Source organism: Eleutherodactylus coqui, chromosome 2 (genome assembly GCF_035609145.1).
Source record: "Eleutherodactylus coqui strain aEleCoq1 chromosome 2, aEleCoq1.hap1, whole genome shotgun sequence".
In the NCBI taxonomy this organism is placed as follows: domain Eukaryota; kingdom Metazoa; phylum Chordata; class Amphibia; order Anura; family Eleutherodactylidae; genus Eleutherodactylus; species Eleutherodactylus coqui.
In genome coordinates this window covers 218,121,682-218,135,675 of record NC_089838.1, presented here as the reverse complement: position 1 = coordinate 218,135,675, position 13,994 = coordinate 218,121,682, and the positions used below count along the sequence as shown (strand labels likewise).

The 13,994-nt window shown below is 42.1% G+C and overlaps 1 protein-coding gene across 4 annotated transcripts in view; it reads left to right on the top strand.

Annotated features, from left to right (window-relative positions):
• The window catches only part of OTUD7A (OTU deubiquitinase 7A), a 204,036-nt gene extending 191,682 nt beyond the window's left edge, over positions 1–12,354 (top strand). For all 4 annotated transcript variants that reach the window (XM_066592497.1, XM_066592494.1, XM_066592496.1 and 1 more), the window contains 3 exons: positions 5,150–5,264; positions 7,541–7,625; positions 10,755–12,354. In XM_066592497.1, coding sequence (XP_066448594.1) covers positions 5,150–5,264; positions 7,541–7,625; positions 10,755–12,182 — 1,628 coding nt within the window. In that variant the 3' untranslated portion in view covers positions 12,183–12,354. The remainder of the gene's footprint in view (positions 1–5,149; positions 5,265–7,540; positions 7,626–10,754) is intronic.
• Positions 12,355–13,994: the final 1,640 nt, after the last annotated feature.

The following is a 13,994-nucleotide window of genomic DNA, read 5'->3' as shown; positions in this document are numbered from 1 at the left end:
TGTTCAATTTTCCTTTGTGAAATCAAGTTCGGAGTTGAAGTTAAAAATGTAATTGGCATCTGACACTTGTTAACGCCGCTGGCACCCGAGCAGGGCGGTACCGCGATCCCTCCCGGAGCTCACGGCCGCTGAGATCACTCCGGTAAAATGCTGTATTTTCTGTGTGCGACAAATTGACAAGAAGAGAGAAGAATGCTCAGTGATATCGATTGCTGGTAGTTTTATGTAGCAGAGCATTGTCCTTAGCAGATGAAAAGCTAAAACCACTTGGAATTGTATAACTTCTAAATGCAAGGCCAGCTTTTTATTGGATATCAATAAAATATGATAGACATTCCAACCTTTATGGAGAATACATTCAAATATCCACCGAAGAAGCGTCCAGTAAAAGTCTTCTTCGAATTCGTTCTTTACTTCTACAATGTGTTTGTCATTTGCGCATTTGCACCACTAACCCCTGTGTATGTTTGCATGCCAAGTAAAATGAACACATAACTCTCATAAGTATTGATCCTTATTACTAAGGCCCCAAACAAAAAAGATATAATGTAAATGAATAGGATCAGTGTGTCCTGAGGACTCAGTCACGCGGGCGGTTTGAGGCACAAATTTTTGTGCGTGAAAAAAGACAGCACTATATAGAACCAATGCTTTCCAATAGCAGCGGTCACATGTGCAAATTTTTTCATGCGCAAAAACGTCTGCAGCAAAAAATATAGGACATGGTTTGTGTCATTGAATTCATGAATGGGTGAGTGCTGCCTCTGATTGGCTGAGCACAGGGACCAATCGCAGACAGCTCTCAGCTGTTATTCAATAGCTGTGCTCAGCCAATCAGAGGCAGCCCTTTCAGCAGGCGGGGATTTTAAATCCCCGCCTGCTGAAAGCTCTGTATAGCGGTTCAGGAGAAGACCCGGCTAGACGCGCCTGAGCCCCGGCAGGTGTGTGTGTGTGTGTGTGTGTGTGTGCATATATGTGCGTGTGTGTGTGTGTGCATATATGTGCGTGTGTATGTATATGTATATATGTGCGTGTGTATGTATATGTATGTGTGTGTATGTATGTATATATAATAAAATGTGTGTGTGTGTGTATATATAATATAATTTTTTTATTTTTTTTACACATTTTAGGGATGCTTTTCAAGGAAGGGCTTATACTTAAAGTCCTTTTCCAAAAATCACTGCAGGACTTGCCGGCAGCCCATTGCTTTCAACGGAGCCAGCTATAGCACCGGCTGCATTCAATAGAACATTGCGGTCCTCTGCTACAGCTGTGACAGAGGATTGCTTCATCTCCATGGGGAGTCCCATTGTCACTGTGACAATGCTGTCACAGTGTTCAGTGACAAGGGGACTTCCCGTGGAGATGAAGAAATCTTGTGCCACAGCTGTAGCAGAGGACCGCAATGTTCTCTGTATGCCAGTGGCTGCCGCCATTTCCATTGCCCAAAGGTGAAACCTCCTGGATGTGACCGCATCCAGGGGTTTCACATCCAAGGAATCCCCTGCTGCAGTTACAAAATAACACATAAGTTAAATGTCATTTAACCCAAACAAGTAAAAAAACAATAAGACAATGCCCATGAAGAGCTACAATCTGAATGCAATTGAAGGAGGTTCATGGTCCTTTGGTGGCATGTGGAATATAAATACAGCAGCATTGAGCAAACGCATGTCACCATGCATGGTTCTGTACTGGCTGTGGACTGTTGTGTAACATGAGCCTCCTTGAAGAAATTAGGTATCAAGGCATGCTTAAAACCCGGGAGTGCTCATAGCATGTCTGATGGTCTGAGGCGGCGAGTTCCACAGATTGGATGCAGCACGGGAGAAGTCCGGTACATTAGATAGAAGTAACCAGACATAAAAAGAGAGGGCGAGGGTTATCAGTCATTGACTGAGTGAAGAGCATGGTTGGGTCAGCAGATGGTGATGATAGCGGAGAGGTATGAAGATGCTGCATTGTGGAGAGCCTTGTGGACGAGTAGGAGATTTTTGAATGTAATCCTATAAGAAGCAGGTAACCAGAGTCATGAGTGATGGAGAGCAGAGGTGTTGGGGTATGTGCGTGGAATCTGCAGCAAATCTACGTTGCTTAAATGCCCTCTTATTAGACGATATTGATATCCTTGTGCAGAAAGAAAGTGGCATGTCATTGCCTGGTGTGGAATCCACATTTTCATATCACTGGCTTCATTCCATAGTTTCCTAACTCCCAACTTACAACATTTTCATGGTGGCGTCTTGAACGTTTGAACAGTTGAACTTCTACACTTAACCTTAAAATTTAAAGTCTACACATCCTTCCTTGGCAAACCACTATTTTTTAGGGTGCATTAATGTGTGGCAGAATTTCTGCATCACAATCATGCCAAAATCCACACCATTTCACCCATTCAATAGATGGAGTGAAGCCTGCTGAGGATCCGCACCAGAATCTGTGTCAATCTGCTCCAATGGAGCAGATCTTGACGAGGAAATGATGCGGATTTTCTGCTACAGAAAAGCTGCACCATTTCCACCACATGTGAACACACCCTGAATGCTAGTTTACAATAAAATCACAATTAGGCTTCGATTGTTATTTGCAAATAGAAGAATATTTTTTTTTAGTGCTCCAGGTCTAGTATTTTTGATTTCAGAAAGCTGACCTAGTGGAATTCTGAACCTTCTTGTAAGGACGTGTTTGACATGAGAAAAAGGTACTTTTTTTTTTTTGTCTAGACGTCAGCTGATAAAATATAAGCCAGCTATTGGTCAGAGGAGTTGGCTCATTGTGGCTTGGGCGATACCGCATGCCGGAGAGTTAGAACAAAATTGGCCAAACGTGGAGTTAGAACAGTATGAAACTAAGGCAGCGAAATTTATTTCCAGCATTGCACATTGAAAAGGGATAAATCTGTGTGCTGATTCGGGGTAAAGTGAAGTTGAAGTCCGCCGTCCAGGCGCACATTTCTGCTACAGATTTTGAGGTGGATTCTGTTGAGGGAACATGGCCTTACTAGAACTCCGAGACAGATCAGCCTGGATGACGCAGTCAGACTCTTTAATGGAATGCTTAGAGAATGCTAGTAACCATGGTGAGATGTAATTAGGGTAAGTGATTTGTAGTGGTGTCATTAATCAGTAGGGGCAGACACAAAATGTTTTAGAGGTGAAGACAACAGGATTTGGCCATGGATTGGGCGTGATGGAGAAAAAAACGACCGGAATTAAGTAGAACTCTAAGAAAACAGACTTGATATATGTGGAGGGCGGAGATGGTACAAAACCAGAATGAAGATAACCAGTTTAAGTGAAGCTCATTTTTAGAGAGACTACGGCTGGTCTCACATGGGCAGATCGGATTCCGCATGCAGGAGGCCCTCAGTGGATTCTGGCTGTGAGCCCGGCCGTTGACCCTGCGTTTAAAAATTAATTGTATTGCGCATGACTGTGGCGGCTTGCAGGCGGCCCTGCGCAGTACAGTTTTTTTTTTTTTCTTTTTGTTTTTTTTTGTTTATTTATATTTCCGTTGCTTAGTGATGACGTGGGTACACACAGCCCATACGCAGTGTTAATTGTGTATTAGCTGTGGGTCGTACGGCCTCCATCAATGCCGACATCAATGTAGACCATCTGCACGGATTCTGCGGCAAAATAGAGGATGTGGTGATTTTTCTTCCACTCACAAAATTCACAATTTGTATCCGCAAGCGTGAACAAAAAAATGAAAATGCATGCCTTTCAATGACCACGTTTTACCGCGAATCTCCCATGCGGATGGCGATCATGGTTCTGAAAACCAAACCTGTTGCTAGTCCATCCAGCTGTGATAATGTACAACCCGTTGGCAGAAACTACTATATCTTCAGAAAGTGTAAGCGCGGACACTCTGCAACTACAGTCTGCAGCAAAATCTGCACTATGGAGTTTTTAATGCGACTTTGGGTGCGGAATTCACCCCCTCATGTAGAAGAGGTGGGTTCCGCAGTATATCTAATGCGAAAATTGACGGATTTTATTTCCAAACCACATGTCAATCTCCGCACGGGTTTTGCGCAGATTTTTTTCTGCAGTGTATGGACGAGATTTTGAAAATCTCATCGACTTTTGCTGCGACTCCACATGCTTTGGATTTTTTGTGCACGGCAAATCTGCCCTGTGTGAACATGTCCTAAGTGTCCACAGATGGATGCCTTATTAGAAAGGGGTCACAGTAGGATCCTTGAGGGTAAGCCACCAGAAGCCTGCAGAAGTAGTTGTGTGTAGACAGAGATTAGCTAGCTGCAGTTCATATGAATTATAGATGGCTTCTGAGTTTTCATATCTTTGAAGATGAAAGTAATTGATGGCTGTGCTTCTGTGTGTTTATTGCATGGCTTGTGGCATTAGTTATCTTTTATTCAACAAGGAGGATATTTTTGAATCCCAACATTAATTAGTTTGACTCTTGAGTGATAGGAGGTTACAGCGCTTATCGCTGCACCTGGGAGTTGTCCAGGGAGTTCACACTTTCCTCTTGAGTCAGCAGCCATAGTGATCGCCAGCACAGAGTGATCGCTATAGTGATGTGTGTTGTGGATGTAAACAATATACTGTCGTCTGAGCTCTGCTGCCATCTTGTGGCAATGAACATTTACTACAACTCTACACGTTTATGAACTGAGATTTTTTTTCAACTGTGTGAAAATGTACGTGTTAAAATTTTAGTTTTATCTTTGAGAGTGATATTGAATGGAAACAGAAGATGAGGGGCATTGTTTGTTTATTTTCATAGAATGGTAGAGTTGGAAGGGACCTCCAGGGTCATCGGGTCCAACCCCCTGCTCAGTGCAGGATTCACTAAATCATCCCAGACAGATGTCTGTCCAGCCTTTGTTTCAATACTTTCACTGAAGCAGAACTCGCCACCTCCTGTGGTAACCTGTTCCACTCATTGATCACCCTAACTGTCGGGAAGTTTTTTCTAATATCTAATCTGTGTCTCCTCCCTTTCAGTTTCATCCCATTACTTCTAGTCTTTCCTTGTGCAAATGAGAATGAGTCCTTCCAGAATTTAAGAGTAAATACAAGTTCTGACTCCACTATGATTTATGTGTTAACAGAGTTTCCTCTAATTTGTAGTTCTTAGTAACCATCCACATGTGTCTGTGCTTTTTCCACAGCGGTTATTCCATTAACAGACTCTGAACACAAGCTTCTACCTTTGCACTTTGCAGTGGACCCTGGGAAGGACTGGGAGTGGGGCAAGGACGATAATGACAACATTAAGTTGGCCAGGTACCGTAACTATCACTCGGTTTTGATGTCCACAAATTTCTATTCCTGCACTAGATTTTAGAAGATATTGGTGAATTGTTTCAAGGGTGTGTTTTAAAGTCTACCTGAGTCCTCAACAAGTTTTCTGAAATACACTAGCTTCTCCTTACCATCTCATTTAGTGGTGTTTGCACACTGTTTTTGTGTCTGTAAGTTCTGATTTTCAGGTGGTCTTCCCCATTTTTCTGTAGCTCTGTTGTTTGCAGTCCACTTTCAGGGAGGAGGTGTGTATCAAGTCTAGCATTCTGCCAGTAGTTCACGGTCCTGACTTCCTTACCTGTGCTTCCCATGCATTGCACTCTCTCTGGTTCAATCAGCAGGGAGGCAGTAACTGAATGTGCATGCCTCTGCTTTCCCAGTATGATTCCGGCATTCAGACACATTCTGAAAAAAACGCTGTAACAGCAGGCGAGGTAGAGACTGTGGAGATTATCAGTGTCTGCGGCTCTGTCAGTCAGCAGTCTGTGAGTGCACAGTAGGAAGATAGCACGTCCCCCTTTGCTATGAAAACGTCTCTGTATCCTTGTTACTATGGAAGCTCTGTATCTAACGATAGAGACTGGTTTGCAGAGAAGCTGGAATGAAGACCCCTAGTGGCAGCAACTTCAAATGTGATTTATAGTGGTGAAGCTGCAGAATTTTTAATGCAAGTATATTACGGAAATTATGAGACTAAGGTTGAATGCACACGGATGGATTTGCATTGTGGCATCCGGAACTGGCATCCATCCATCTATCTATCAACCTATTCCGTGCTGACAGCTTCCTCTGAAGTGAATGTAAGCCGTCCGACCCGCAACCCTTCCACAATCATCATTGCAGAAAGGTCACAGTATACACGTCATTGCATAGCAATAGTGCGGCATTATCTGTACTGCGCATGTGTGCCAGTTGGCACATCCGCAGCACAGATAATAGAATCCGAACAGGTATGTGGGGGTCACCGGCAGGGCATCAGGTCGGATTCTGCTGCAGGATCCAGCATGCGGAATCTGACCCGGCTATGTGCATTTGGGCTAACACAAGCTAGTACATGAGCAGAGGTTGTCTGAAAAGTTAGTGTCCCTTTTAAATCCCTGCTCATCAGAGATCAAGCTTTTTTTTTTTTCAAAAAGACAATATTACTCCAAGAAGACTGCGGTGGATTTGTGAGCTGCTTCAGTAAAAACCTGACATTACTTCAGATTGTTGTGTCCATGAATGTAGGACAAACCTGCAGCTAATAACTTAAAGGAGTTGTCCTATCTAGACGGCCCTTCACCCGGGGATGATACAGATGACCACTGCAAGATAAAAGTGCTATTGCATGGTGTCCAGTCAAATGAATGAGCTGCAGCGCAGCATGTTCGCACGGAGACCTCGAGTGGAAGCCATTCTTTCCTCTGTCTATGATGACCATATGTCTTTAATAGAGATGAGCGAACGTACTCGGATAGGCACTACTCGTCCGAGTAATGTGCCTTATCCGAGTACCGCTGTGTTCGTGCTGAAAGATTCGGGGCGCTCCGCTGCTGACAGGTGAGTCGCAGCGGGGAGCGGGGCAGAGCGGGCGGGAGAGAAGGAGAGAAAGATCTCCCCTCCGTTCCTCCCCGCTCTCCCCTGCAGCTCCCCGCTCCGTGCCGGCACCCGAATCTTTCAGCACGAGTACAGCGGTACTCGGATAAGGCACATTACTCGGACGAGTAGTGCCTATCCGAGTACGTTCGCTCATCTCTAGTCTTTAAATGTTCCATTCTGACAATCTCATTAAAAAACAATTGCACTTAAATCCTAAAATCAACCTGGAGAGGTAGATGAAGCAATGAACAAGTAGGCAAATTTTCCATTCAGGACTCTAAAAAGCTAGGTGACCACCTCTGTGGAAGACGCCGGCTGTGGTCACACTCTGCAGTACATCTGCTACAGGCTAAAATAGAATTGTACGTTTTATACATTTCCTCTTTTACGGATCCATTTAAAGTTTGACTTTAACAAAAAAATAACCTGCCTATAAAAGTAGTTGCCGGATTGGTTACCAAGGAAACAAGCCAATGGCATCTATTTACTGCAGACTTTTTATGTTTTAGGGAAAATGTTCAAATGCTAATTGTAACATAAGTTCCTAATGAAATGACCAACGTAAGTAATTCTTGTGTTTGCTACATTAGTAAATATTTTCTTTTCGAAGCGGAGACATGGTGTAATCTGTGGAAATGTGTGTAATGTTTCCTGCTGTCCTCTTTATATTCCCTCTACAGTTTAATTCTATCCCTGGAGGCCAAACTGAATCTTCTGCACAGCTACATGAATGTAACCTGGATACGCATCCCCTCTGAGACACGGGTAAACCCCTGCTGACTACTTACACCGCTTAGTTTCTCTATGTATTCATTTCTCTTCTATTATATTGAATTGTTTCAGTCTTGCATTGCTTTGTTGTATTAAGGCATGAAATATTAATAGAGTTTAGAAAAGAAATATAAAGACATATATATATATATATATATATATATATATATATATATATATATATATATAAATAATATCAAAGGGTGGTTCCGCTTTCCTGCTCTGTTTAGACGCGGGGATTCCCTTTCCTGTTCCCTGAATGGCTGTGGACGGGACTGAACACCGCCGGGCAGACCCTATTGCCTATAATTGGGTACGGAATGCAGCGGTTTTTCTTCCGGTATTTGCAGACGGAGATTCCGATGCAGATGGGAGACCGGCTTAAGTCCTCCTCTGTTGCTGCTGCACAGATTACAGAATAGACAGCACTTGAAAAGTTTGGATCTAGTGTTTAACGAATCACTTTCGTATGCACCTGTCTATGAAGAATGTGTCTGTTACAGGTGAAGATAATAACACTAGGGAGGAGAATTTCTGTTTCTGTTCATCATTATCATCATATTTCACCAATGGAATTTAGACTGGTTTGAGCCTTTGCCGCCTCCTGTAGAAAAACTTTGCCCTCCCCCTAAATCTGACTTCTTCCCACAGATACTAATACTGTAATCACTACAACATCTAAACTGTTTAAGTTCCAACCATCTTACCCAGAACATGTAAGACTTGAAGATCATGTTTGTTTTTTACCTTCTTCATCAAGTGTATACGCTACCTCCCAAACCTTGAGTGTTAGTTTTGTTTTCACCTAGTGGTGGCAGTATTGCTGCAGATGTTCTACCATGTAGCAGAACAAACTTTAACTAAGTGGGCGCTGCAATAGTTCCTTAACCCTCAGAACAGACATGACTAAAGATTGATTGGGCCTCCTTCAGGTAGCAATAAGATTAACTTCTAAGTTATTTCCCTTAGGATACCTGTCATTTTTTAAAATTTTTTATTAAAAATCATTACATAGTGAATAGATTTAACATTGAGAACATTGATGTGGCCTGGATATTGTAATATATCCATATGTCCTAGTAAATAAATATATATTCTATATGTCTCCAGCCGCTATCCAGATTGGGGATTTATATCCTTGTTGTATGGCTGTGTGATAGAAGTGAGCATATACAGTAGGTACCTTCTGTATGCCTCGCTGTTTAATACAGTACTATAATATAAGGATATAAGGCATATGGGGCCAAGAAACAAGACAAAATTATAATTTAGGGCTCGTTCATATTTGCGTTATGGATTTCTCTTTGAATTCTCTCCATTTGTTCCATTTTTAGAACATAAAAACGGAATTTAAATGGAATGAGTCGTTTATATTGTTTACGCACATCAAGGGGTTTTAAAAAAAAAAAGGGATACTTTCGATTTGATTCCAATGAAATCAATGGTGAAACATGGAAACCCTTAATTCCATTTAAATTCTGTTTTTCTGCTCTAAAAACGGAACAGATGGAATTCAAACAGAAGTCTCTAACGCAGATGTGAATGAGCCCTCAGTGTTATCGCTTTGTAATGCTAGGAGTGAGATGACTTTGGGATAAGTTTTTAGGACTTGGTTCCCACTGACACCATGGCTTCCTCTTTTACAGTAGCCAGGGTGGAATCATTATGATCGGCTTCGGAACAGATCCCAATATACACCTTTTGACTTAGGAGTCCATCAGGTTATTTTGTGCTATTCCTGAAGATCAGGACGCAGTGGAAACCTGACCGAGATGTAACCATAGCCTCAGAATAATATGGTGTTACTAGTACGGTGTCATCGTATAGTGACAAGAAGTGTGTCAATATTTTTGAAAATATGTGCTTTACTCAAAAAAACACCACATAAAATAAAGCTCCTCTTAAAGGAAAATTCCACTTAAATTACGTATTTGTAGTGTTATCCAAAAATCGCCAAATTCTCTGCTCCTCCACGCATATATATTCAGACTCGCGCAGTCACTCACCAAGTGGGTGCTGTCCGTCTGTGACAGGCAGCGGCCTCTGTGGGCGAATCAACACACTCCTCCTAGTATGACTCAATGAGAGCTGTCAGGATCTTGAAGGTACATGTTTAGCTGAATCGGCTCCCTCAACCAACAAGGGGCAGAATTTGGGGAACTATGTAAAAAAATATTCAAAGCAAATAATCAAACCTAATCGGCCTGGTGGCATGCATGCCAGTCAGTTTGCCAGATGACTTGCTATCATATTGTCTTAATAGACTTCAGGGATTATGAGGCATATTTATTCTGCACTGTATGACGGTGTACAAAAGTTGCAATTTGGGGGTACTTTACAAAATTGTGACTTTTGAGGCTTTTGCATAAACATTTAAAAAAATGGCAAACATGCTATGGTCATATGATACAAATAAGTGAAAATTTAATTTGTACATCTGCAGATGAGGGCACCTGGCAACTCTGGCCCTGATGTCCTATGCTCCATTAGCTTGGTAAAGGGCCTTACCTAAAACATTGCTACTACTCGTGTTCTCCTCTTGAGATGTACAATAAATCTTCACCTTTTTTGCATCATATGAACTTAGTTTGTGCTCACCATTTATTAAAGTGTTAATGTACATAGAGCCATTGACAGTGTGGCTTTGGCTGCAGCATCGCTTACACACGATATCTGGGGTAGTGCTACCCGCTTACACACGATATCTGGGGTAGTGCTACCAGTTCCATTATATTTTGGTTTTCTTACCTTGGGCCCTGCCACTTTTTTAAAAAGCAGATAAGGCCTAGAAATCGGAGGCATAGACTCATGTGACCCTTCACATTTCAAATAATATACGCCAAAAAATGGGCTGTGGTAAATTATAGCAGAATCCTATGCCAGCAGCTGGCGTAGATCTCCATCCGGCGCTCGGAGGTGTCACCAGGTGAGACAATTGTATTAGGAGGCTTACACCTCTTAATGCATTTTACTCTGAGCCAAGAACAGTTTACTCTGATGTTTGTACAATTAAGACTGTCCTTTTAAAGCACACACACGGGTAAATTTTGTTAATTTGCCATGTATGTATTAATAGCTTTATTTCTCTACAGCTGTCTGTTAATTGCATACTTTTTATTTCAGGCTCCTTTGGCCCAACCAGAATCTCCAACAGCATCTGCAGGAGAGGACGTCCAGTCACTTGCCGACTCTGTGGACTCAGACCGTGAGTCAGTCTGCAGTAATTCCAATGTTAACAATGGGAAAAATGGGAAAGAAAAGGAAAAAGAAAAACAAAGAAAAGAGAAGGAAAAAAACAGAACTGACTCTGTGGCAAACAAGCTTGGAAGCCTCAGCAAAACACTGGGTATTAAATTAAAAAAGAACATGGGAGGTCTTGGGGGCCTAGTGCATGGCAAAATCAGCCGGGCAAATTCAGGCAATGGGAAAAACGGTGATTCCACTGAAAAAGTAAAGAAGTCCAAATCTCGCAAAGGAAGCAAAGAGGAGTCCGGACAGTCTGCTAGCACCTCACCTTCAGAGAAGACTACTCCATCACCCACAGATAAAGCTAGCATATCGCCTATTGATAAGCTAGCAAATAGATCACTATTGGATAATAAGTCAGACCCCTGGAAATATAGCACAGATGTTAAACTCAGCCTTAATATTTTGAGAGCTGCCATGCAAGGGGAGCGCAAATTTATCTTTGCTGGACTCCTCCTAACAAGTCACCGGCATCAATTTCACGAGGAGATGATTGGTTTTTACTTGACCAGTGCCCAGGAACGGTTCAATGCTGAGCAGGAACAGAAAAGAAAGGAAGCTGAGAAGAAAGCTGTCCTTAACGGGTCATCCTGCAGGAAACTAGATCAGGACGGATTTGTCAAAGAGAAGTTGGAAACATCTCCTCAGGACAGGGCATCACCAATCTTGCCTCAAAGCCATACAACACAACTAGTTCTAAAATTAAAGGATCGGTCCAGTCCTACCCCAGCTTCCTATCCGTCACCCAGCAATGGTGCTAAGAAAAGTGGTCCCATGCCAGTATCTGCCCATTACAGCCATACCCCACCAGTCCAAAGGCAAAGTGTTATTCATCTACATGATGTCAACTCTAAGTCACCGAGCTTCCAAGATGATCCTTATAAGCCAGTTGTGGGCTCTTTGAAAACTTGTGCTACGTATCCTCAACAGAACCGCTCATTGTCTTCACAGAGCTATAGTCCAGCCCGATTATCGGGCATACGCACAGTGAACACAGTGGAATCCCTTTCATATGAGAAACCCACTGAGCATAAATCTCAGACATATACAAATGGGTTTAACTCTACAGATATTAGAGACTGCTTAGAATATGCTGATGAGGAGTCTCCTCAGACATGGTTGAACAATGACAAAAATAGTAGAGGCAGAAGTACAGGCTGCCCAATATACTCGCTTCACCAGAGTCGGTGTAAGAAGGAGAACTGCTCTTTCTATGGACGCCCTGAGACTGATAATTTCTGTTCTTACTGCTATAAAGAGGAACTGAAGAGACGTGATCGGGAAAATAAAGTGCACAGGCACTGACTGAATTGATTTGAAAGGTCCAGACCTCTTATCATTTTTTTACATGCAAAAATTCAGTACTAAAATCACTTTAATTGCAAATGGAACAAAATAGCCAAATGGGAGAACAAGGGAGAAATAATAGTCGCTTGCTGTTATACAGGTCAAGCTTTATTAGACTGCTCAGAATGAGAAGGAATAAAAAGCCTTTGTTAGATTTTTCTCTCTCTAGTCATTTTCATATATTAAGCTGAAAGGTTGGTCATGTCACAGTCAGTGCTTTGTATGATGTATGGTTATTAACTACTAAGGTGCCTGATTTTTCTTTTTTTGCTATCACTCAGGTAAGTCGAAAGGATCATTATAGTGGACGCATCACCTGCACACATTGAAGACAGTCGGTTTGCGGCATGTTGCAATAGGCAACTGAGCAAGACGCTACAAACGAGACACACCACTGATGCATGAGCCATAATAAATCTGATGCTTATGTGACCTCACTAATTTCAAGTTGTTTAATCAACTCCGATGGGTTCAAACCACAAACAAAACTGTCTCCACTGTGTGCAGGTGACTAATCTACTTGAACTATTTCCTAATATCAGTTTTGGTTGCATATAGCCAAAGCACCTATTTGTTAATGCACTTTGGCTACCATATTTGTCTTGGGTTTCTTTGGATGACACATGCGTTACATTTGTACTACTCTTTAAGCTCTGCCACTCCGCATACAATTTATATATATATTTTTTAATTGTCTTGTACATGGGTTACATCCAAGCAAAAGATGACAAAGGGGTCTAGGGACAACTGCTTTGTTCGAAGCCATGCTAAACCAGGATTTAATTAAGATGTAAGATTACTCGGCCTTCAGAACCAATTCTTACAAGTCATGTGTGTGTCTTTGGGGTAATGGTGGTAAAAGGTTTGCTGTGCTCTATATCGGCGTAATATACTGTATAAAGTCTTTGTATTATCATATGGTTTCATGAAATCCATTTAAAAGTATAATTTTCGTTAAACAGCTTATTAATATTACTTGTAGGGAAGAACTCCTTAAAAAATGTAATTCTGCTGAGATCAGTCAATAATGTGGAGTGTAATATGGTGGTGTGAAATCAGAAAGCAGCTTGAATAGAGCATTACCCTTTGGAAAAAAATGTGAATGGCAACTTCTCAGGGAAAGGTATTTCAAAGCTATTGCTTCACTTTGCATTTAGAAAGGGAGACCACTTACTTTCCTGATCAGCCAAGCAATAGAAGGTAACATATTATTATTTTTTTGGTCATGTATAGAAGCCTCTTTTCATAGGGGTGGATTTTAGAGATGAGCGAGCGTACTCGCTAAGGCGAACTACTCGAGCGAGTAGTGCCTTATTCGAGTACCTGCCCTCTCGTCTCTAAAGATTCGGCTGCCGGCGCGGGTGACAGGTGAGTTGCAGCGGTGAGTGGGGGGAGAGAGAGGGAGATCTCCCCTCCGTTCCTCTCCGCTCTCCCCCGCCGCTCCCCGCCCCCTGCCAGCACCCGAATCTTTAGAGACGAGCGGGCAGGTACTCTAATAAGGCACTACTCGCTCGAGTAGTTTGCCTTATCGAGTATGCTCGCTCATCTCTAGTGGCATTATATAATCTTGTGTTAAACACTAGGGAATGCGGTTTTCATAAGTATAGGTTTGTGGTTCAAAAAGTCCATATGAACACAGCAGTCATTGCTCAATCTATAAACTCCAACAAGTGACAAGACTATACAGTTCAAATCTACATTTGATACATTCAATGAGGCCATTCTATAACATGAGTCTGTAGTTTTTCAACCCTTGATGCATCTATTATC